Genomic DNA, 25720 nt, shown 5'->3' with positions numbered 1-25720 from the left:
GCAACTCCTGTTGTGATATTGGGCTATACAAAACAATGAATGGATGGGTCAGAAAGGCAATTTGGAGTTTGCAAATAAAAGAAGGATAACGACTTTAATTTTTTGAGACAAATCCTGTGGCCTGACGAAAAAGATTTTTCAATTGTTTGGCCATAATGACAATCGTCATGTTTGAAAAAGGGTGAATTTTGCAGGTCTGAGAACACCATCCCAACTGTGAAATACAGGGGAGGCAGCATCATGCTCTGGGGCTGTTTTGCTGCGGGAGGGACTGGTGCACTTCACAAAACAGATGAAATCATGAAAAAAGAACAATATGTGGAAATATTGGAGCAACATCTCATGGGTCTTCCAAATGGACAATGATTCAAAACATACGGCCAATACTGGGAACTCGGTTACCTACTTTGGTTCTAAAGAAGTGATCGCATCAAGAAACGTCAGCCGTCTGTATCAAGGATCTGTTTCAAATTTTCTGACTCTTGTTCACATTTTTACCCATTTCTTTTCAATAAAGTCACACATTTAAATATGTCAGAAGAACAAGTTGGTGTAGTTGAGAGATGCCCAAACAGGTAGGCCTAAGCTGTGTAACGAAATGAAACTTTGCTGCCTCCTGTTGGTTTGACTGCAGCAGCAGGAGTCAATGAATTTGATCAAAATTGAGGTTTTATTTTCATTCATAAACTAAAGCCTGGTAGGGACACGGCCACAAACAATTTCCAAAACGCCTGTCAATCATAGCGTGTGTGGGGGAATTTGGCCCCCCACACATCAGCCCTACATGACCATTGTAGGACTGATGAACTTCACATTCTCAGTGCAGGTGTGTACTTTGTGTATTTTTGGCATGACTGCTGTGTACCTTTGTACTGTGAACTTCAATACAGCATTGCCTAGTATTTATTTAATGTTATGTTACAAGGAAATGCTGTGTTACAAGAAAACTGTTCATGCAGCTGGGTTAGTCTCAGTCACTGATTCGAGGTTCGCCTTCTTTGACCAACGCTTCAAGATGCCGCGATACGACGCTTTCCAAAATAAAGGCGTTTTTATGGTCATGCGTGTGCTCTCGCGATGATTGAGCTGGAAATGGAGTTTTAAGGGGGCGGGGTGCAGCAGGAGAGAGCGGAGATGTTTGGCTTTTTTATCCAAAATTATTTATTTAAATAAAAATGGCCGCCGTGGAGAGCGGAGAGGACAGAATGTAAGTGTTTTCATGCATTTTATCCTAGTTTGGGATCCGACTCCCCGCGCCGCGCACATCTGCGTGTCGTATGTTTTATTCCAGTGTAAGTGCGCTGGTTTTTGGCCCAGCCTGTCTCCGTGGAGCGGGGTTAGCGCCAATACGTCACCAACTTCAGCTCCGTACTTTAGCGCGGCTGCTGTGGCCAGAGCGGGGCGGACCAGAGCCGAGGCTGCAGCCGTCTGCCAGTGCGCCCTGTCCGGCCCTGACCTCCGCAGAGCCCCGGGGGGAACACAGCGGCTCCCGGGGCGTCATCCGCCCGAGAGCAGCTGCAGCGCGGTCACTGCTCCGTCAGCTCAGCGCTTACGGCTAGCTGAGGTTTAGCCTTAGCTCGGTTTTGTTATTGCTGTCTTATACAAGTGCCACACACAGATGCCTGGCTCGAGGGTTCAAGGCAGGACACCCCCTACAGCGGCCTGAGCTACCCCTGACCACGGTGTATAGGATAGGGATGTCCCGAGCACAGCTAGGCGAGATTAATATAGGCGACAGTTAAAAGTATATACTCTGATTTAAATGAATACATAAATACATTTTGTTTTGATTATTTTTATCCCTTTATTGTATTTGCTTTACCCAATAACCAGATAAAAGTGAATACACCAATAACAACAAAGTATAGACAAGCTAAATACATTTTCATTCTCGAACTGAGTTGGGTGTCAAAGTATTGCAAATGTCCTGTATGCATGCATAGTATTGCAAAAGTACTTTATGTACAGTACAGGATTGCAAAAGCCTACATGGCTCCCGATACGATACATGTATCACAACAAAGGAGTATTTTGTCCCAGCCCTAGTAAAAAGTAAATGTCAAATAACCAGTGCAGTGTGCAACTCTCCCATCCATTCACATGCCCTACTACTGTGCTCGACTAACAACGTTTTGTAATTGATAAATCTGATCATCTCGTTTCAGAGTTGCAAATACGTTGAATACGTTGATTATTAAATGAGTTGATGATAGTCCTCCTCGCTCCGATGTGCTCTCGTGTTGAGTTGTTCTGGTGTTGGTTAAAGTTCCTGTTTGAGATGTCGCTCTGTGTGAATGTGGTGTGAAGTCAAACGGAAACAACTGCAGACAGCCTCCTGTTACGGCTCCGTCACACCTGAACCGCAGATGATTGAAGAAAAGGACTCCGTAAAACCAGTGATAGATCTAACTGAATCTGTTTGCATTAAGATATGAGATATAACCAAATGTAGAGAAATAGAAATTGTAAGTAAATAGTTTGCGATGGCAGAGTATCTTCTGGATTAACTGTGATTATTGAAATGACTGTTACTTTTTTAAAAATCATTTCAAACAAAGTGTAAGAATATGTAGTGTGTTTTGGTTAAAAAAGAAAGTGTGTCTGGATCCAAAGGTCCTCAGGGCACAGGTTTATCTGGTTCATTTATTCAATAACCTGGATTTATCTACCTCAGGAAAAATCCATCATATATTAATTGACAAATTAATCATTTTATAATAGTAAAATTATTGTTTTCAAAGTTTCACAGTTGGCTGACCCTGCTTTGAAATGCATCACATTATTATTTACAAGCCTTTTTTTCCAGGACTGGTGATTTTAGTTGAATCTATAAGAAGCAAACATCAATGCACATAAGTACATTTAGGCAAAGCTTTCTGATAATACTTTGTAATCTGTAACGTAAAACAGCTTGTACTGAAATGCTTTGAGACTAAAGATTTTAGTTTTATGTTTGTTTCTTTCCCAGGGAGGAAGGTTCAGAAGCCGAAGAAGTGTCTCCTCCTCCTCCCAAAGAAAAACAAAGATCCCACAGTAAGACTAAGAAGAACCGAAAAGAACGAAAAGAGGCGGGACGTGAAGACCCTCCGATGGCCACCAGCCAAACTTCTACTGCAACCTCCACAACTACTACTTCAGCAAGAGCAGCCGAGGCCCAGGGCCAAGAGGTCAGAAGGCAATGAGGTTGGGTGTTTCTTAGACACTAGACCAGGGGCTTTCAAACCTTTTAGCTCCACCCCTCATCGAACAGAAAAAATCCCAAGAAAAGTTCAAGTGTTGCCCTGTCGCTATCAATGTGACGACGATGTGTAACACCACATTCAAATCAGGGTTCATGGTGATTTTCTTCTTGGAACAGAACATCAATAATTATACACTTTTAACAACAGAAAGTGATACGTTTTTTAAATAGTACATTTTTTTAATCAAAGAAGGTGGATTCTCTGACCGCGCAGAAGGGTGGTTTACAGAACCTGTCCGACAGAACCCACAGTGTTCAATTGGAGGGATCTGCCTCCCACAGCAGATTCAGATTTAATTTAGTCAGACAAACATTTTTCAGATAAAGAGAAAAAATATCTATACATAAAGTCTGAAATGTTCTTAAGGCCTTCTTAGGAAAACTTGATCTTAGCTGAGAAAGTTCCTCTCTAAATCAAATGCAAAGAACAGTCTGGAGAACTCTTACGCACAGAGAATAATCCAGTTCTGTTTACAATGTGCTCCTGATGGAACCCAACATTCTGAAATAAGAATTTATTGTTTATACAGAAATAAATTGGTAATGTCACTTGCAGCCTACTTTTATTTATGGCAAGTAAAGTACCGTTCACAAATAATGTAGCTAGTGATGCAAGATAATGCCAGTTCGACTCGATAACCAATAATTTCCCATGTGCCGATACCGATGACACAGATAATTATGTATATTTGCACTCTATTTTGTGATAGAGAGCAAATCAATGTAACAGTTCACAGTTCTGCCCAAAATCTATTAACTCTACCAAAAAATATAAGTGTATAAATATAAATCAAATAATGAGTTTTACTTTGGGTTTGAGTCTCCACCTTTTTCTAAAAGCTCAGGGTTTTTTTCAACTGTTCCATCATCTGAGCAGGTTTGTCTCAGTCTCTGCTCATCAGTGTAACATCTTATTAAAAAAATAAGAATGATATTTCTACTTCCTTCTTAGTATTTTTCTTTGTGTTGATATCATACTAATGACTTCTTAGATACAATACTGGAATATAGACATTTCATTGAGTCTAGAGGCGTGTCTCCTCATGCCGTTTTGTGCGGTGCTGCTGTAACCTGTAGCTGACATGAGAAGTGATGCCATCCGTGCCTGTGACAGATTCAAGTTTGACTAATACGATATGACAGCACCAAAGCAAGACACGCGCTCCTCCATTGGACTAATTGTGTGGCAAAAAACACGAGCTGCGTGGCTCATTTCATCAATGTAAAACTCTCATTCATAGCGCTTCAATTGCGGGGCTATCGGTCTTTATTTTGTCAGAAATACGAAGATAATACATTGGTTTAGGACCCGCTCTGTTCGAGCGTTAAACTTACGTGAGCACGGGTCCGCGGTTTCGCATTCCCTCACCTTTTTCTCATTTTGTTGCGGTGAAAATGTCGCCTGTACAGCGTTGTTTTGCTGGAATACTCTTCGTATTTTTCAGCTCAAACGTACAGAAGTTGAGAGAGCCTATCTGCTGCTGTAAATTTGCAGTTATGAATCTGCAGCAGCTCCAGCCTGCAGGAGGAGCGGGGCGGCAGCGAGGTGGAGCCGCAGATTCAGTGCACTTTGAGCTTATAATTATCGGGCTTGATTATCGTCCAAAACTTTTTTTATGGGCTTATCGGGGATGGCGTCAAAAATGCCGATAATTGGCGATAATTAGCAGTGGCCGATGATATTGTGTATCCCTAAATGTAGCATTAAAAGCGCTGCATTAATGTTGAGGCATGTGCTTTACTCACAGAGCTAAGCAGACGGAGTCTTGACATGCCGCCGCATCTATTTAAAGGACTGACCCGCGGGAAGAGAGGGAAAACCCTTTTGTAATGTACAGGTTGTATCTACTTCAACATTTTGTAATGAGAGCAAAGTCACCCAAAGGTTTAGGTGGGTCCTTAAGCGCATGGTGCTGATGGCTGAGATTTTTTTCTTCGGGGGTTTTGTCTCTTATTAGTTTTGGATTCGTGTTTTGTCATTCCTTTCCTCTGTCTGTCTTTGGTGCACTGTACTTTTTTGTCCTTATATGGTGAATCATAGGCGGTGCCATATGCGAATTAGTCCTCACTTGCACTCACCAAACTCCCGACTTAAGAACATGTCGTAAATCAGGCGCAGTTTCCTGACACTGCCTTCGTAAGAACGGATTTTGAGAAGTGTCTTAAGAAGATGTTCATGAATGAGGCCTATTGTGCCCAACACAGCGGTGTGCCCCAAGGGTTCATACTTGGGCTCTTGCTTTTTACATTGTATATAAATAGCATTGATTATAATAACCCAAAATGCAAACACATTTTTTACACCTTCTGCAAAAGCCTTTGAGTACCTTAAGTTTACTTGTTATCAAGCGCCGGATCAGCTGTGCCATCTTAAATGTGGAAAAAAACCTAGTCATTATGATACCAAAACCCGGTATCATAATGGCCCCAGGGCCGCACCTGCCGGTCCACCTGGACCGATAAGCTCCAGCCTTAATGGTCCTCCTGCCGGTACTAAAGAGTCGCATTGATATCGCACAGCCAAATCATAGCTTAAAAAGGCTCTCTCCCGTCTCATAGCCTTCCCTACATGTGAACTGTTTATCCCCGCGACCCACCCAGATAGTGCTTCTGTCCCACTGCAGCCGTATGCGGCACCGGTGTGCAGTAAACATGCCCTCTGAAGCACACGGGAACGACGTCAGGTAAAGCCAGTAAAAAATAGAGCGCACTTTTACTCGCTTCTGCAGTGGCGCTCTTCATTCATATTGCCAATGCCCAAACTGAAGGGTTTTCAGGGAGTCTCTGCAAATGGCCCACGCGGTGTCGTGTGCTCCCACGTGCACGCCAGTACGAGCCGGTCCCGACTTGAGTCACTGGACAATGGGGAGAAAACAGGCTGTTGCTCTATTGTTCGTTTTACAGCACTAAGTTTTACTTTACGCTGAAAAATATGAAACGTTTTCCCCAGTCTAATTCTAATATACACATATTGGCTTATACTGTATTTATATATTAGATGCCTTATAAGAATTATATGTGCTAAATGCTGACTTTGGAAATAAATCATGTTTTTAAAGTATCGATAAAAGTATTGTTAAAGTACTAGATAAATATGGATATATCGATAAATCCTTAACAATACCCATCCCTAGTTCTCCATGTTGAACCAAAAATGTAATTGGTATTGGAACGTATTGCTGAAGAACTTTAAAATTAAGGACCGTATTTAAGTCTTAAGACTCCAATGAGGTCAACAGCCTTCAGATTATCCACATGTGTTTGTTTTAATTTATTATTTTTTAATACTATCACATTTTTTATCAAATTTGTGATTCTGCCCATCTGGGCCAGGTCTATTTTAGAAAAGATATCGTAAATCAATAAATGAAGGCTAAAATGAAGGCATGTATTTATTTACTTAATTTATTTATTTATTGCTGACCCCTGACACATCCCTGCTTATGACCTCAGCTTGAGAATGGTGACACTAGACGACGTGGTTAAATATAGTTTTACAGCATTGTTCTCCTCTGTTTCTCTCTAGGAGGCAGAGGCCGGTCCCTCCACCTCAGACCCTGACCCCAGCTCAGCAGCGTCTTCCCGACAAAGGCGCTCCGTTATCAGGGACCGGGGGCCACTGTATGACGACCCCACTCTCCCAGAGGGATGGAAGCGCAAACTTAAACAGAGAAAGTCCGGACGCTCTGCTGGAAAGTTTGACGTCTACCTGATTAAGTAAGACACAAAACAAGCCTTATTCATTCACCAATACTTTCATGACGCTTTGAAAACATCTACTTGGAAAATGTAATACAGTGTGTGCCATTAATGTAGGTAGGAGACTGTGGTGCCCCCTCATAATCAATGTGGAAAGGCTCCGGTTTAAATCATTCAGGAATAGGATGGACATTTTGCTGCTGATTGGATCAAGCGAATCTCATATTAGCCAGTCAAAGCTTAGTCTAAAACCGCAGCTCGTGCTTGTTGTCTGCTGTGTAAAACCTGCACGACAATGCCACCACGAGATTGTTCCGAAACACCAAGGTTTTTGAGCCGAACGCTGGAGATTGGATACTTCTTGTCTTGGCACAGTAATTATCTTAAACCTGAAATTGTACCTTTTTATTCCTAAATTTGTGTTGAATAAAGTCTCGTCAAATAATGTGCCACTGTTTTTAGAATCAATCTGTGCAATGTATATCGCTGTATTATGAGTCATAATACTAATACTAATAATATAAGTCATAATACTAATAGTTTCCCTTCTTGTATTTGTCAGTGCGGAGGGAAAGGCGTTTCGATCGAAGGTGGAGCTTCAGGCCTACTTCCAAAAAGTGGGAGATACGACCACTGACCCCAATGATTTTGACTTCACCGTAACAGGAAGAGGAAGTCCCTCACGGAGAGAGCAACGGCCTCCAAAGAAACCTAAAGCAGTCAAACCAACTGGAAGAGGCAGAGGCAGGCCTAAAGGTACTAAACTCGCACACTAAAGTTTACTGGAGGAAAAAAAACGTCATGGCGGGTTTCCCCCTCAACAATCATTCGACAACTTGACAAACCAGAATTACAAATCAATCACAAGACCTGGTTCTTTTATTGCCGTTGTGACGCGGTTAAATGTATACTTTTTCTAGGAAGTGTAAAAATGCGTCAGGCCACTGAGGGTGTGGCCATGAAGCGAGTGGTGGAGAAAACTCCAGGGAAACTCCTGGTGAAAATGCCATACGGAAAAGAACCAGCAACACCGAGCACTTCTGCTGCGTCAAAGGTGAGAACAAGGCAATAATTGGATTCATTGACTTGACTTGAAAATATTCTTTCTTCTAACAATATAACAAAGATGGACAAAATACCTTATTACAGTGATAGTTCCATATTATAACAAAGCTATATGGCAGGATGATGTGATCATTTCTGTGGCACTCAGGAAAAGGTTTTTCTGTATCTAAATGCTGTTAGTATATCCACCTTATTCCTACACCCCAGGAGCCCTTACGTGTTCTGGAATGACCTAAAACCGCCAGTTGTAAATGAAAATCGCACTGTAGGACTGATGTTTCAGGATGGCCAAGTTGTCCCCATGTACCCCTTTGGATATCTTCTCATTGCGCGATCTCTCACAAAGACTTTACTCAGCTTTGGGTACTCCTTGGAGAGTTGAGCGTGAGCATAAAAAATATTTTTGGTCAAATATTTGCGGAGATCTTTACATTTTCTGACTACAGCTGAGCTACAGTCTGTTTATGGAGCCTAAGTACGTGCGTTGCATTTACGAAACACGCCATGTCTGTAGTTTAATTAGGTCAGATGTTAACCTCAAAAACAATCAGAAAATAGTTGGTATGCTCTTTCCATAACTTTGTTTTATTGGCAAGAGGGCGGCATACATGGTCTCAGAGCGCAGCAGTGAGGGGAGGGGCTGCTGCACGGGAAATGATGGATTACAAGACGCTGGCTTTTAGGAACAAAAAAAATGATAAAAGCGTTAATGTTTAAGGAGGCTAAATACATTTAAAATCCTCTGTTTGAGAGGCTGGTAGGACAGACCCAGCTCAGTTTGTATCTATAGTAACGCCACACGCCGCTCGATTCATGTCACTCGACAGTGTGAGCGTGTCAGTGTTAACAGTGTAAGGACCTCCATGGGCTCATAGTTATTGCCCATCTTTAGTCCGGGGGCATGTTCCAAACACTGCATGTTCCAAAGCCACAAATGTCACTTTCTCTGTTTTTTAATACAACAGCATGTTCCCAAGTAGGGCTGAACGATATTGAAGTAAATTGTGATATTATTGCTTATTTCATTAAACCATTTCAACAAAATATGTTCCATTCTAATTTGACAGAAATTATAAGTAGTTTTTCAGCAAATTATGCAAAACAACATTTAACTAAATTAGGAAACTGAACATTTATAAACAATCCATGTACCCTTTGATCATTAGTTATTCCGTTTCAAAATAAAATCAGAAAAACTAATTATGTGGTTGTTTTATTGTATTTCCATTTTCTAAATTAAATTGGAAAGGCAAAAAATTCTAAATAAAATATTGACCCATTTCTTTGCTATGCAGTGGAAACAAACACTGCTAAAACAACTTCCCTTATTTTGTTCACTACTGCTTCGGTTTGATTTGCTACTGGAAATGATGAGTAACTTTTTCTCTGCCTCTCTCTCCCTCGCGCAAGAGGGAAACAAAAACAAACTTAAGCAAAAGAGGTCGAGCTTCAACGCGATCTCCTCTGTAACCGTTGTTTATGTCATTAGGACTTTTATTTCTCAAACTCGTTGCTGCTCACTTTGAGCTCCTCGTGGAGCTGCAGCAGCAGCAGCCGAGGTGACCGGGGCGGAGGAGGCAGTGGGCGGTAATGTCGCTTCGGAGGCGGCCAAGAGCGGAGCTGAGCGAACAGGTGGAAGATGTGAGTGTCGGGGCTCCTGTAGCCGCCTCACTCACGGACTCCACGCGCCTTTTTCTCTCCCATGGCCCGGGAGAGCTGGTGCCGGGAGCGTTCGGGAGCTCCCTCTCCGTTTCCCCAGAGCCGCCTCTAAAACCCTTTCCCGTCGTGCATTCACAAACTGTCCCTCTGCCACTCCTCTCTCCGTCCCCCCCACTTCAGCAGTGACTTTTGTTTTGCAAAGTAATCATGCACAACTAAAGTGACGAAGAGGAATAAAAAAATATATATAATATAATAACGCGTGTGTCCTCTCCTCCTGGCGCCTGCAGCTGCATTTCCCCGTGTTCGCGCTGCTTTCCGCCGGCTTCAGTGTCGCTGCCACAGGGCCAGGACCGCACGACTCGCAAAATATATCAAACATGTTTGAAAACCTTGCGATCGTGCGATTTTCACTCGTACGTTCGTCGTGAGCAGCTATTCGTGGCTTCGTGGCAAACAATAATAAAACGAAATAATAGTAACGTCATAATTTTGGGGGGAATTTAAAACAACTAGAGCCAAAACAAACACCTTGACATTGACGTATACAAGATTTCTTTTTCTAATTCAAGTTTAGAAAGGGAAAAAAACAAAAAACAAATGGAAATGTTGTTTTTCTGATTTTATTTTGAAACGGAAAATCTAATGATCGAAGGGTACACGGATTATAAACACATTTCTAAATTCTGTTTATTGTTTGTTTTTAGCAAAGTTTGCAAAATAAATATGTCGATCTCCGTCAGATGAAGGCTTTTGTGATGTTACGATATATTTGTGGCTTCTTGCCATATCGATATTGCATCACCAAATATCGTGATACAATATTTGTTGTGCGAGGACAAATTAAATATAATTAAATATTACTATTCGGGTCTATTCGAAGATCGTCGAGAAAGGTTCAAATAAACCCCTATGTGAAAAAAAAACTAACTCTGGAAACTGCTGGAAATCAAAGGCTCTGCGCGACTTCCGGCATCTCACGGGAAAATGTACCCTTAATCGCTGCTACATGAGTGACCCCAGGAATAAGGTGGATATATCATTCAGTTTTTAATTTAGTTGTTTTAGGTGGCTGCTCAGATGAGACAAAACTAATTTATTTCTATATGGAATAGCATTATTTCTTTTTTTGACTTTCCATATTTGATATATTCTAAATTTGTAAGAGCTGTTAGAATTAGATATAGTTAGACTATGTGTGCTGTTGCATGTTCTCCCTGGGTTTGTGTGGGATTTTGGTGGCTATTTTTTATTTTTTTTATAACGAAAGTGCTTGATATCGTGGCCCATTATTCCAAAAGTTGCAATGAACTATAGCGAAAGCTATAAAGTTAAATTCAAGTGAGCAAGTGAGAGGCGAGGTGGGGACAGAGGCTGCTGCCTCCACTTCAGTCTGAATGATTTAACCCCACTAAAGCGCTGGACATCATGTCCTACACACAAATAACAAGTAAAACAGTTTTAACTGATCAAATACTCACTTTTATTGCAGGGAAGTTGCAAAGGTTAACAGGAACATTGCAGATATTTGTAGTAGTTGCTGTAAAGGTGTGGCATATTACAATTTACAAGTACAGTTTGCTTTATTTTGCATTGATGATTGCAATTGCAACATCGTGAAATCCTGGAGAAACTGCCTATGGTTCTATGCTGTAGGCTTCAACAAGATGCTTGTTTATGGGGTTATAATTCAAGTCAGTTTGGTCCTTAGTGGCATTGAAAGATAGGTGAAATGTACATACTTTGATGACCAATATTCTTTCTGTTACTCTCTCCAGGCAACACATCCTGCTTCAGCACCTGCTAAAAAACGTCCTGGTAGGAAACGAAAAGCAGAACAGGCTCTCTCTCCTCCTCCTCAAAGTGCTCCTAAGAAACGAGGGAGAAAGCCAGCCTCCTCGTTAGGCACATCTACTGTAGCCGCATCCCCCCACTCCTCTGGACCTGCCCCCAGCACATCATCCACTGCTGGAAGTTACACCACAGCTGCCATCTTAGCTGCTGAAGCTAAACGCCGAGCAGCAAAGGAGTCTTCCACAAAATCTACCGTCCAACAAACTGCGTTGCCAATCAAAAAACGCAAAACCAGAGAGACTTTGGAGGAGATGGAGAATGTGTCTTCTCTGGGGACAAGTACAGAGATGGAGACAAAACCTCCTATGCCAGTAGAGGGCAGTACTGAAGAGGAATCTACATCGACAATGCAGACGTCTGGGCAAAGCCAATTGGAAAAAATAAAGCTAGAGAAAAGCCATTCCCACAGACATAAACCACATAAATGTAGAAAGCACAAGGTGAAAATGGAGACAGAAGAAGTGGGGAGCAAGAGAAAGTTTGAACAGGAAAGTAGCAGTAGCATTAGCAGTAGCATTAGCAAGCCAAAACGGCACAAACGCAAAGAAAAAACTCCACACAAGCATCACCACCATCACCACCACCATCACCACCACCATCACAGACATAAACAAGAGTCTGCGGCATCAGAGCAGGCTACAAGTGCTGCTACTACTGCTAAAGGAGCCTTGTCAAGTCCATCAATCAAATCTGAAACTTCTCAAACTGAAGGAAAAGCAATGGCTAAATCCAAAACGGAGCAAAAACATGTGTTGGTACCATCTTCACAATCACAACCAAGACCCAAGCAAGAACAAGAATCTACTTCTAGTCGAGATAAACTCCAATCTGAAAGTGAATATCGAGCGCTATCTAAATATCCAAGAGCTGAATCGCCTCCACCGCAGCATCAAACACCAAGCCAGTCACATGTACAGTCTTCCTTGTCAAGTTTGCAAATAAGTAAGCAAACGCCAACTCAAACAACAACACAATCAGATAGTCCTAGTCAATCAAAAGAACCGTCAAAAGATGTGTCGTCTCCTACTAAGCAACAAAGAACGCAAACGCAGTCTCAAAGTTCCGCTCTACAAGCACGGCCTAGTTTTCCGAGCTTGCAACCACTTCCTAATAAGCCAGTTATTACACAATCAAGATTGCACCCACAAAAAGAACCCCAAAGTTCATCCTCCTCTTCACCTCCTCTAAAACAAGTTTCAATCCAAGGAAAACCACAGAGTCCAAGTCTGCCTCAAGTTTCATCAATTCAAATACAGCAAAAAAGTTCAAGCCAAATGGATCCATCTTCCGAATCTCCTTCTGGGAAACACCTCCAAATGCAAAGTACACCACAAAGTCCAACTCATCCAAGCTTAGCATCCTCTTTGAAGTATGTTCAAATACAAGTTAAATCAGAGCCTCAAAACCCCACACAGGATCAAGTACCACAAGAATGTCAAAGACCGCAATCCCCATCCTCTAAACATGAAATAACACATTCTAAACAGTCGAGTCAGTCCACTGGTCAGCCTCCTACTCAATCTAATGTTGATCTAGGCCAAACCTCTCTTGGTGGCCATAGTGCAACTCAAACAGAACAGCAATTGAAGCATCAAAGCCCAACTCAAGACCAGTCTACAACCTCCCAGTTGATTTCTACAAAGCAAAAACCTCAAGCAAGGTTGCAAAGTCAGTCCACAGGTCAACCTCCCACACCATCTATTTATCCAAGTACCCAATCGCCACCTGGTAAACATAATACATTTCAAATTGCACAGCAAATGCTGCATCAAAGCTCAATTGAAGTTCAGTCTACAACCTCTCCATCAATTCCAATTAAACAAATGACTCTCGCAAGGCCTCAAAGTCAGCCCACCAGTCAGGCCTCTTCACAATCTATTCTTCCAAGTGGCCAATCTATTCTTCCAAGTGGCCAATCACCGCTTTCTAGACAAAGTATAACTCAAATAGGACAGCAATCACATCATCTAAGCTCAACTCAAGCGCAGTCTACAACCTCCCAGTCAATTCCTACAAAGCAAAAACTTCAAGTAAGGCCACAAAGTCAGCTCACTGGTCAGCTACCAACGCAATCTATTTATCGAAGTACCCAATCACCAGTTGGTAGACAAAGTGCAACACAAACAGGACAGCAACCGCATCATTTCAGCTCAACTCAAGTGCAGTCCACAGCCTCCCAGTCAATTCCTACAAAGCAAACCACTCCTGCAAGACCACAAAGTCAGTCCACTGCTCAGCCTCCAGCACAATCTATGTATCCAAGTTGTCAATTGCCAACTGTTGGACCAAGTACAACTCAAATAGGGCAACACATGCATCATCTAAGCTCGACTCAAGTGCAGTCTGTAGCCTCCCAGTCTATTCCTACGAAGCCAACAACTCAAGCAAGGCCACAAAGTCAGTCTACAGCTCCCACGCAATCTACTCATCCAAGCTGCCAATCACCACCTGGTAGACAAAGTACAACTCAAATAGGACAGCAAACCCTGCTAATAAGCTCAACTCAAGATCATTCTACAGTCGCTCAGTCAATTTCTACTCTGCAAACAACTCAAGCAAGGCCACAAGTTCACTCCACTGGTCAGCCTCCAACGCAGTCTTTTCATCCAAGTTGTCAATCACCACCTAGTAGACAAAGTACAACTCAAAAAGGACAGCCATCGCAGCATCAAAGCTCAACTCAAGTTCACGCCATTTCAACTTCAGTGCCAGTTTCCACTAAGCAAACAACTCAATCAAGCCCACAAAGTCAATCAACTTTCCAGCCACCAACCCAAACTGCTCATCCAACTCCCCAGTCTTCCTCAAGTCGACAACCACAGCCTCAAATTAAACGTGAAGCCCCAAGTAGTCCACCATCACAACAGAGTAGGCATGCCTTATCCCATCAACGCCCACCACAGCATATTCAAAATCTCACCCACTTGCCAGTTCATTCCGCCCATCTGGCTTCAAGTAAACAAATACAAAGTCAAGCAAGATTGCAACCTCAAAGTCCTACCCAAGTCCAGTCAAAGTATCCCGTTAAAAGTGTTTCAATGCAATCCCAATTTTCTGGGCAAATGCAACCTCAGTCAACACATCTCAGTTCTCCTAGTAAGCATGCAGCTATGCTACAAAGGCCTCAGAGTCAAGTTCAATCCAGTCAGCAATCACCTCCTACCAAGCATGTATCTATCCAACCAAAAGTGCAACCACCATCTCAATACTCTACACAAATTCACACTATGCATGCAAGTTTGTCAACTCCTCAAAGCAAGCATGTTCCCATACAACCAAGACCGCCTTCGTCACAAAGTCATGCACAAGCATCTTCTCAAAAATTGCAATCCGATAACACTCAGCAGAGAACACAGATTCAATCACAAATGCGGTTTCAAGCTTCATCTTTGTCGCATGTGTTACCATCTCAGACAAGACATCCAAGTCAAAGCCCATCTCCAGGGACATCGCAGAGTTCAATTCAGCAAAGGCCAAATTCTCAATTGCAGAGTCAACTGAAGTTACCAGTCGTACAGCCTCAAGCCCAATCTAGACCTACAACGCAACCTCAAATTCTACCAAGACCATTGAATCAACAAGAAAAATCTCATAACCAACATCAAATTCAACAAAGGCCTTCAGCACAAGTACTCAGATCACCAGAGTTACAAGTCCGATCATCAAATCAGGGACATATTCAATCAAGAACTTCCGCCCAAACACCAGGAACAATTGGTCAAATAGGTACGCAAGTCCAACCACGAGTCTCTACCCAGCAAAGTAAACCATCTTACCAGTCTCAACAACCTAGAACGTCTTTGCAAAGTCAACAGTTGCAATCTAGTCCCGCAACTCAAGGCCAAACAAGGAAAAGTTTACAATCACATCTTCAACATTCCCAGCCAACTTCATCCAGATGTCCTACTACATCTGTACAGCAAACCCAAGTGCAGACACATAGCCAGGTGCAGTCACAAGCTCGGTTATCGTCACAGGTGTCACCCAGAATGCCATCAGAAATTCACCAATCACAAATCCACACCTCGTCTCGGACTTTTGCCCAAACTGTGCCGCCGCAATCGCTTTCTCGGACCTTGATGACGACTCAATCCTCGCCAACTCTTCAGCAACAGTTGTTATCGCAAAGCAGACTGGCATTGTCCCAATCACAACACATGACTGAGCAACAGCACCTGCAAAGAGCAACGCAAGCCCAAACACAAATCGCAAGGTCCCCCATACAACACTTAGCACCACACAGATCGTCACGAAACATTGAGAGATCGAATTTGATCCGAGGACAGGCAAATCCGAGCGATCAACCACAAGATTTGAGTACCACACGGCCGCGAAATCGAGAAGAACGTATGAAGACGGAGAGCACAGAGACTTCAGGAGGTGAAAGAGGATCAAATAACACTTCAGGCCCTGGAGTTAGCAACAGGATACGAGCCGAGCCAGAAGCAGCCGGAGAGGGCAGGGAGATCAGAGACATTGTGACCCAGTCAGGAGTGCCTTGCCCCAGCCGTGAGGATACTGTGGAGTCCCGGACTGTGGTTAGTGAAAGGGTCAGTTGATTGGACAATATATTTTAAGATGTGTGGATTACTGCAAAAAGGAATGTACATATTGAAATGACTTGAATCGAAATATTGATCATAATTTAAGCAGTTTAACAAATTTAGATTTACCCTGTAAGCTGTAAAAAGTTGGGGACAGCTTTGTAGGAGGGGAGAACTAATGTCCCTTCCTAGAAAGCTAATGCTGTCCCCAATGTTTTCATCAGTGAAGTAAGTAATGTCTTACCCAACTGGAAGAAACTTGAAGGAAAAACAAAACATAAAACATTCAAAATATTTTTCAAATGAGTCAAATAATATAGCCTTTTGTACACTGCACGATTTTTAGAGATTATTCATCATGTGGGAAATAATGTCAAGCTCAAGAATGGTTGTTGTAGATGTTGCAGTGAGACAGCGAAGAGAACTGTCTGATGACTTAAAATGAGCTGCGTCTGAAACAGATATCCCATAGTGTCTGGTACTTTGGAATCCTGGTCGCAGAGTGTATGAGACCAACGTCCAGCATTTTTCAGCTACGATCGTCAAGATGAGGAATTTGACTTTACATCACTGACAGTCAAAATTGTGCAGTGTACATCTGGCTTTATGAATCACTGATCACGTCAAAAACCTAAGATAAAATGTTTTATATATATTCCGAATTTAAGTCATTTTAACAAATGTACAGTATGTACAGTATTCTTATTTGTGGGAGTAATCTGAGCAATCGTCAAGAGAAGGTTTTCTATTTTTACACTGTTTTTGGATTGTAAGGATTCATCGCACAAAATTAGTTGGCCTGTCGTAGCTTCATTGACAATATATGAGTCAAAAAAACACTTGTGAGGAATTAATTCAAACCTGGATGAACTTTTGACAATGAAGATGGGTGTGTCTTCTTTTTTCCTTTTCTTTTTTTTAGAAAAACTGAACTTTGAAAACTGAAAAATCCTATAAAAAGTGTGTATATATACTCATAAGGCAGCTGTTATGTCCCGCTAGTTTATGTGGGGATGGGGGGTAGTAGTACGCTTAACAATACTCTGCTTCCGGAAAATAACATTACCCGTTTTTACTTGGTATACTGATCTCTATTACAGCTTTAAAGCGGAACTCAGTAACTTCTTGTTTTAGGTTCATAATGGTTCATACTGGGAGACATGGGTCCCTTGCATTTTGAAAACTTCCGATATTCCAACTTCCACATTCAGACAATTCCAGATATTGCCTGTAAGTAGTAAAGCTGTGTTTCCGCCTCGAGACCTCAGCTTTATGCCTTTGTCCCTGACTCAGAGGGAGATCCGCAGGATACTTTATTCACAGCAATCTATTTTGAGAAAAAAAGTTACTGGCTTCTGCTTTAAGGGTAATGACTGGCGGTCCTTTACTGTCTGTGCTGCTGGTTGTAATTCTAATTTAAGTGTCGCACCTTCAACATGGCTTCTCTGTAATATTCAACTGACTGAGCGCCCCTGTCCACAGTCCGTTGGTGATATGGGGCTGTTTGCACGTTCAACTGCGTAATAACTGGTTTCAACTCTTAATTTCTCATTTAAAACATACCAAAAGAAAACTGTAATACATATCCAGAATATGGTCTAGGCAAACGAAGGCATCTTGTTGGATTAGATTTTAGTTTAAACTATAAATACATTTTTCCTCCTTTTCCCTCACCAACCTATAATGCCATGCACTGACTCCCTTTAGCTCTAAATTCATGCCCAGCTTTGGTTTACTGTTCTTAAAAACACCTGCAGCTTTGAAAGAATGTGTCAAATGTTTCGGAAAACTGTTAACAGGACATTTACAGGAGAAAATAAAATCTATTTCTCCAAGTTGCCTTTTTTAGTGCATCTAGATCCACTACAGCTGCCGTTGTGCTTCAGAGAACATTTAAAAAAAAAACACACTTCCCAACTTTCTGACCAAAATCAGTAAAGTCAGGTTTTTCCGGTTTGTTCTTCCGTGGGCCCTTCCATGTTTTAATTTGTTTCCAAAGAAAGCACTTCATCAATCACCTTGTTCAGTCAGTGGTGTTTTAAGTTTGGATTGACACAGTGTAAAATACGAATGCCTCTAGTTCAATTTTTACACCACAGAGACGCACACAGTACAAGGCTAAATGTAGATTGTAATGGCCAAGAAGAAACATTTAATTTCCTTTTTAAACTATAATTCCAGATCAGAACGTGCTTTGGTCCTATTGAGAAAAGTGCCACAGAAATGTTATTTTTGTTTGTTTTGTATATTTTTATATTCTTTATTTATTTAAGTGCCATTTTAAAGCGTGCTTTAAGTTTATGGTTGAGATTTCCAATGTGTTTTACCTGAGAGAATGAAAAATGGTTGTGGTCGAATAATCTGAAAAGAAGTTACAAGCGCATGAAGGCGTCAGATTAATACTAACCAAGTAGAACCGCAATTTATTATGTCTTTTGCACATAATCATCATATATTTTTTTACAATGTTCAAGACCTTTAATTCTTTGGCACATGGCCAGTGTCCATGCCTTCTTCTTTTGTGTAATTTGTGTATTTAAAGAAGATAAGGATTGAATGAAAGCACTGAAGCACCTTCTGTAGCACTTAATTACTGATATTAGGGTTGGGATCTTCAAAAATGTATTTCTATATGAAAATTACAATTCGACCACAATCATATTTCGTTGAATGTAACTCATCTTTTTTGGCCTTGTCCCCAAACATTGCCATACGTGAAACAAAAGTGAGAAATGCTGCTTTACAGATGTACTGTTTTGTTGTTCCATTGATTATTCTATGAGGACGGATATTGTATTGAATGTTATTGAATTTTGTCGACTAATATTTTATGGAAGTTAAAGTCACAAGCATCATCTTTTTGATTGACCAGTGTTGTCAGCACAACTCCTCAAAAACATCACAGCAAACACACCTGTCTGCAACAAATGTGAGTGGAAAGTCAAAAGAACCTGTTTGAACTACAAAGTCGGGCTGCAACAACTCATTGGATCTCTTGTGATTGATTATTTACCTAGTCGACTGTTGCAGTAATTGTAATGGTTTAATATCCGTTAAAAGGAGGTGTCCGCCGTCTGTAAAACATGTCACGTGCTGAGAAAGAAAAGAACTTTCACACAGATTAGTGAAGGAAAAAATGTGGGTCCTGCTGAGTTCATTTCATTTATAGATACCCAAATGTCTCGGAATCTGTGTTGTTTAAATAGATCGATCAAACGGCATAATAACTGTTGCAGCACCGACTGGTTGGTAAATTTGGCTTCCTTACCGCATTAATATTAAAACTTATTCAGAGCAGTTCAGTGTTTACATGGACTGTGCTGAAGTCGCCCCCTTGTGGTCAAGCCATAGCATTATTATTATCATCACAATCGTGCAAGAACTAAAGTCTATTATGTTATGTACATCAATGAGAACATTTGTCTATACTTTTTTTTTCTCTCTTTCCAACTTGCATAAAACTCCTTATACTGTGATGGCTAGTTTTTGTTTGCTCGTCTTTGTCTTCCAAAATTATCAAAATTATGTCATAGTGAAACGGAACAGAATAGCTCATGAGACAGTTATCTCGCCCCAGTACAGAATGTATGGTAATACCTCACTTCCGCTGAACAGGACAGTCACTAAAATGTTATTTTAAAAGTAAATGAATGCCTTTGTCAATGTCATCATTAAGTGATAATTGTACTATGTTGTACTATGCGAGGACTATAGGCTCTAATCTATCAAGACTTTAAATCAGTTTTGCATATTTTATTTGTGACCCGAAAATGGAAAATGTTAGTTAGTTTGTTTGTTTGTTTGTTTTTCCCAGCAAATGCAACATATCTAGATCAATTAAATCTTGCTTGTAAAGGTATTGTGAACTTGGCTTTTGTCTGTCTCTACATATTAGGCTTTTGTTTAATAATTATTCCTTGTAAGTTCTGACATTAGCACTTTAGCATTAAACAAACTGAATGTGTGTGACTGTGCCACTTTTTATTGGAGTCTGTCAATGCTCCTTCAATGATCGGACAGAAGTTAGGAATTAGTAGGATTGATGGTGTTCTGTCTTGTTGTAAGTCTTCTCATGTTGCAATCAATTAGACGTCAAGAGATATTTTGGTAAAAAATATTGAAAACAAACTAAAGATTGTTGACTGCGAAATAAAATAAAGCGTGCAGCCAATTAAATGTATGAGAACAGACCGCATGCATATTAAATTGATAGTAGGCCGAATCAGTGCAAAAAAAATGCCATGTTTAGTTTTTGTCACTCTTTTTATACTTTTTTGTTGCTTTTTCGTGACTTTTTATTTGTCTGGTTTTGTTGCTCCTGTGATGGCTTTTTTTTTTTTTTGCTGCGTTTCAATCCTCATTTAACCCCTTAACTCCCACCTGAACCGAGCACATTTTCTCCAGCTTGGCTTTACCCCAATCCAAAAGCTTCTGGAAAAAAAAGGTGTGAAAATAGCGACGAAACTGAGACGAAAAACAATGATGAAAATGTCACAAGAAATTGACAATAATGTGATGAAAAAATGACAAAAATGTAACACAAAAAAATGACAAAATGTGATTAGAAAATTACAAAAAAAATGACAAAAATGTTATTAAATATTGACAAAAAATGACAAAAATGTTATAAAAAAATGACAAAAAATGGACCAAAAAATGACCAAAAAAATGACAAAAAAGTTACAAAAATGAGTCAAAAAAAAACATGAGGAAAAAGATCTCTCGGTTCAGGCGGGAGTTAAGAGGTTGTGTCGCTATTTTCACGCTTTTTTTCCAAGAAGCTTTTAGATTTGGGTTGGGTCGAACGGGAGAAAATGTGCTCGGTGAAGGTTAAAAAGCAAAATTACTGCAGGTCTTAAAAGTGACGTTTCCCTGCACGTTGACCCCTGTGTGACCTCTCCTCCGGCGATATCTTGCACTGTGATTGGCGGGGCACCTCGGTGACCTCTGACCTGACCAAGATGGCCCCATGCTGTGTCCCTGCTGCATGGATCTATTATAAACACCCTGCTGTCTCAAACCAGGGCAGTTTAGTGTTGCTCCTCGCGCTGCTTCTCTCTGTCCGTTCCTCGTGCCTCGAACCGGACTCGGATGCGGCACGCGGCGGAGCGGAGCTGAAGCGCGTGCGGAGCTACGCGGCCAGCTCGCGCTATGGAGACTGTTGGACGCGCGCGCTGGAGCAGCTGGACGTGCGCTGCAGGGACATGACGTCAGAGAGCCAGAGTCGTGTTGCGCTGAAGTTCACGCACTGTCACCTCCTCAGGTACAGTTTTCTATCATGTGCCAATATCATCCTAAATGTCGTGCGAATTCTGCTCGTGTCATCCACAAGTTGAGCACAAAATAAAACAAGGTGATTTGCCCAAAGACACAACGATAGCATATAGTTTAATCATGATGGTGATCCAGTTGACCATGTGTACCTATGTCTCAGTTATAATAAATGAAGTACATGTACCACTTTTTTTTTTTAAAGAATTTGCTGAGGTGGGTAGAGTAGCCAAAACATGTACTCAAGTAAGATTAACATTACTTTTAAATAATTTTACTCAAGCACAAGTAAAAAGTAATGATCCAAATACTCAAGTAGAAGTAATAAAGTAGGAAGAGAAAATGTTACTGATTTATTTTCAATGATGGTTTGAATTATGTGAAACATAAGATCATGAGGAAATTGTGATATTTACAAAGAAAATTCCAAGAAAATGGCAGAAAAAACAGAAAAACAAAATAATTCTAAAAAAAAGGCGCACGAGACGAGATTTTAGTGAGAATAATTAAGCATTTGTTGCATAAATATTTACTTTCAGTGGAAAAAGTAACAATTGTTTAAGATTAACCTACAGATATATAATAGTAGAAGTAAAAAGTAATGTATGATAAAACTACTTTAAGTAGAACAGTTTCTTCAAAGAGTTACTCAAGTACATGTACTTGAGTAGATGTAACTACCCGCCTCTGAGTATCTGTACTCAGTTGTGAGTAAATCTTGTGTGTAAAAACTTCATTAAAGTTGAACAAATTAATTTGTTGTATAAATATGTATTTGAATATTACAATATTCAAATTTTTTCATGTTGTTGATTCTTATGTCAACGCAGAAACATAAATTCGACTTTTTCGGATTTATGTTTCTGCGTAAACATAAATCCGAACAGTTACTCAGCACTCCCACTACTCGCAGTAGCTATTTGAGTCACTACTACTACTACTACTACTACTACTACTAATACTACTACTAATACTAATACTAATACTAATACTAATACTAATACTAATACTAATAATAATAATTTTAAATCAACGTCACTCTTAGTTCAGTCACAGTCCTGTCATCTGCACTTGACTAAGGTGCTAATCAGATAATTCAAATGTTTTTCAGCTCAGGCCGTGATTTCCCAGCATGCCCCGAGGGGTCAGAGGTCAGCAGATGCACAGCTCATATGGACGTGGTGGCCTTCAATACATACACAGAGTTCTTCACCCACACACACTCCATCTGCCACTTCCTCCAGTCTGAGGCCTGGCAGAGTAAGGCTGAGAATGCTATGCACAGGTACCAACGACTACCACTAATACTGTTATTACTACTCTTACAACTACTGTAATCAAGAGCCTTCGGACAAACACTAAATGACAAATAATACATTTTACTCTGAGTACACCTCATGTCTGTTTCTTCAGTTAGCATTATAGTTTGAACTATTGTCAGGGTTGGGAAAACGGACATGGTTGAGGTTAGAACATTTTCGGGTGCGGGTCATGGTGGAAGCTTGTTAGAGGAAGAAGAAGAAGAAAAAAAGGCGTTGTGTCCAAATACTTCTGAATCAAACTGTATCTTTCAGACTAACTGAGAGCTCGGCTGGTGTAGCGGAGCAGCTACAGTCCACCAGGCAGATGGCAGAGGATCTGATTGAAGCCCAGAGCGTGGCATTACAGGCTCAACAGGAAATCCTGATCAATGGAGAGGAGCTGAGGGCTACGCTGAAGGACTCCACGCAAGGTAAGAAGAATGTAGAATTCTAGAGTCCACCACTTTTGGCCCTCTGAGGCCTCTGTAGAAGTCGTTTTGACCTCCTCCTCTCCCTCAGGTCTTCGATCAGTGTTCTCTGAGCTGTCTGTGGTCTCTCAGCAGCAGCAGCTGACCCTCTCCGAGCTCTTCAATCGGGTGAGTTTCCTGCAGAGTTTCCTGATGATGGAGGCTCACAGCATGAGCTCGTGTCTGTACAACGCCGCAGCGCTGGGGGGCGCGTTCCTGCTCACCGCCACCTCCCGCACCTCCAGAGCCAGGTACAAAATATATAACTATGCACTTCTTGTCAGTGCAAACCAATATGTGTTGTATAGTTGATCTTTGTTAACTGAAAGCTTGCATAAACCGAAATCTCATCATGTTGTTTTACTCCTTGCCTTTACCAGTAGAGGGCGATATACAGCTAGTCCATGCCCAAAGACACTTCTCTCCCCTCAAAAAACAAAAATCACACAGTTGTAGCCATTATTTAAATTGATGCAGGCTGGGTGCACTCTTCACACATTTGATAGGTTGTCTTTTCTGTTTCTGTTTCCCAGGCTGCTGCTGTTTACCCTGGTCTGTCTGAACTTTTATTTGGAAGGGAAGATCTATCAGTTTGTGACCAGCTCCGATCTCCCAGAACACCAACACATGGTGACGACGCGCAAGGAATATAGACATGCAATATATATATATGAATCTGTCCACAACTGCCTTTTTATCATAAAAGTGCATAATCCCTTTTTATAGTAACTGACTTTTACCCCGATGCATTCTTTTTCTATATTCCTCCAGTGGCATAGATACAGACGGCATCTCTGGAATCGCCCATATATGGTCATGTTTGAAAACAGTTAAGGGGGAAAACAATTTAGAAAAAATCGAAACTTTCTCTAATTATTCAAAAACTACTTTAACAAATGCTGAATTGTGAATATAGTTTTCTACTAAATAAAGATACAAAGACATGGAGAGGAGCAAAGTGGTTCAATAGCCCATAACGGTTAGCTAGCGCTAGCTACAACTGCCGTTTTTTCACTTCTACTGAACAATCTGCTGTGAGAAGATATCCATATGGGCCCGATTTACACTTGACTTTATTTATGTGATAAATGAGTTGATATTCCACCAGAAAATGGCTAAAAAGAGTGGAAAATTGTGTTTCTCTAAAGATTCTATTTTCCCCCTCGGCGAAGCCACGCCCCCTTTTATGACGAGATGCCGTCTGTATCTATGAAGTATTTTCTCATTTAGTTTCTATACAAATAGAGTGCTGGTATTGGGGAAGTTTTGGAAATGGATAATCAAAACACTGCTATTTTTCACAATGCCAAGAATCTACAGCAAAAGCGTATATTTCCAGCCATAATCTGGTTGCGGTGTGCATTGGCTGGCTTCTCCTCTTTCTCCAGGAGGTGGTGGCCTCGTACATCAGTGTGCTCCGGCGCGTGGTCTTCTCCGTCTCTCTGTTCGCGTTGGTGTTTGTGGTCCTGAAGCACAGAGACCCACTGCAGCAGAGCCTGATGGTTCTACAGCAGCTGCAGGAGACGCAGCGCAGCCTGCAGGTGGCGCTCCAGCACGCAGGTACGTCCCTGAATGAACTGGTAGAAGAGAGTTGTGGCAAGAATGGCAATGAGCGCAGCCTCATGTGTAAAGTTAAATAATTTGTTAATTTTTTTAATTAAAATATACAAGACTGCGTGTTTTTTTTACATGTAAATTTATTTAAGGATAGGAATAAGGATAAACTTAATTGTCCCATAAAGGAAATTTGTCTTGGACTTGCCATGCTTCGCTTTCCATCCCTGCGGCTCCTTTTAATGCTTCAGGATTAGGTTTATTTCAGTTTTTTAGGATTTTAGAATGGAATGTAGAAGTAACCATGGAGACAGTTCGGTCTGCAATGAAAACCTAAAAAACTATGAATCCTGGAGCGTCCTGCAGGCCATCGGGTTGGTAAGTAAAAGCACTGAGCTAACCACCAAAGCGTCCGCTGGGTCACTGGAAGGTCAAATACGTATTAACTCTTTCTTTTTTTTCATTAATAGGTAAATTAACTTAGCGACTAAATGCAAATTGATAATTTTATGCTCACCACTGCCACCTCAGGTCTTACGTGTAACTGCAGCTTTTATATTCAGCTGGTGCATGACGGCACTTCTGCTTTTTGAGTGACAGTGCAGGATTTTAGAGGCCGTTGTGGTGAACAGGTCTGGGCTCATTCTACACATTAGGACATTGAGGGATGAAAATACTTAGTTTTAACATTGTTAAACTTTGTATAGTCCCTTAAAAACTTTTATCAACTATTTCTATCCAATAGGTAGCATGGCAAAGCAACTGAATAAAATGTCAAACTATGCTAAACACATTGATATGCTTTTCTAATTTGCAGTTGTGTTGACTAACTAGAGTGGCCGTGCAGTGACTGTGACTATTGTGTTATTGACATTTTTTCCTTTTTTACAGAAAGTCTAGGAGAGAAGCAGAGGAAATCGGATGCACGTCAGAAAGAACCGAAGGTGTCGACTCGGAAGAGAAAGCAGGACAAACTCGAACAAGAGGTGAGCGTTTTAACGACTAGGTAAATCCATCGTGCAGTAATCTGGCATTAAACTGTGTGTTTGCCTTCCTGTCTGTCTT

General features: G+C 41.1%; 3 protein-coding genes across 3 annotated transcripts in view; all 3 read left to right on the top strand.

Moving 5' to 3' along the window:
- fgd1 (FYVE, RhoGEF and PH domain containing 1) overlaps positions 1-25720 on the top strand; it is a 267099-nt gene that overhangs the window by 198436 nt on the left and 42943 nt on the right. The gene's annotated exons all lie outside the window — the stretch shown is intronic.
- On the top strand, positions 1112-13146 carry mecp2 (methyl CpG binding protein 2; the record flags this gene model as incomplete). The annotated part of the gene is made up of 6 exons (XM_079558999.1): positions 1112-1207; positions 2969-3167; positions 6768-6958; positions 7503-7696; positions 7861-7994; positions 11443-13146. Coding segments are annotated over exons 1-6 (2454 nt in total), but the record flags the coding sequence as incomplete, so codon positions are not given.
- On the top strand, positions 20886-25665 carry LOC306964838 (uncharacterized protein; the record flags this gene model as incomplete). The annotated part of the gene is made up of 7 exons (XM_079558998.1): positions 20886-21325; positions 22445-22618; positions 22908-23065; positions 23154-23352; positions 23635-23731; positions 24490-24661; positions 25547-25665. Exons 1-7 carry the CDS (start codon positions 21024-21026, stop codon positions 25663-25665), a joined length of 1221 nt encoding a protein of 406 aa, XP_079415124.1. The 5' UTR covers positions 20886-21023.

Source organism: Gobius niger (assembly GCF_951799975.1).
Source record: "Gobius niger genome assembly, chromosome: 6".
Lineage (NCBI taxonomy): Eukaryota > Metazoa > Chordata > Actinopteri > Gobiiformes > Gobiidae > Gobius > Gobius niger.
This window is presented reverse-complemented; position numbering and strand designations above follow the sequence as displayed.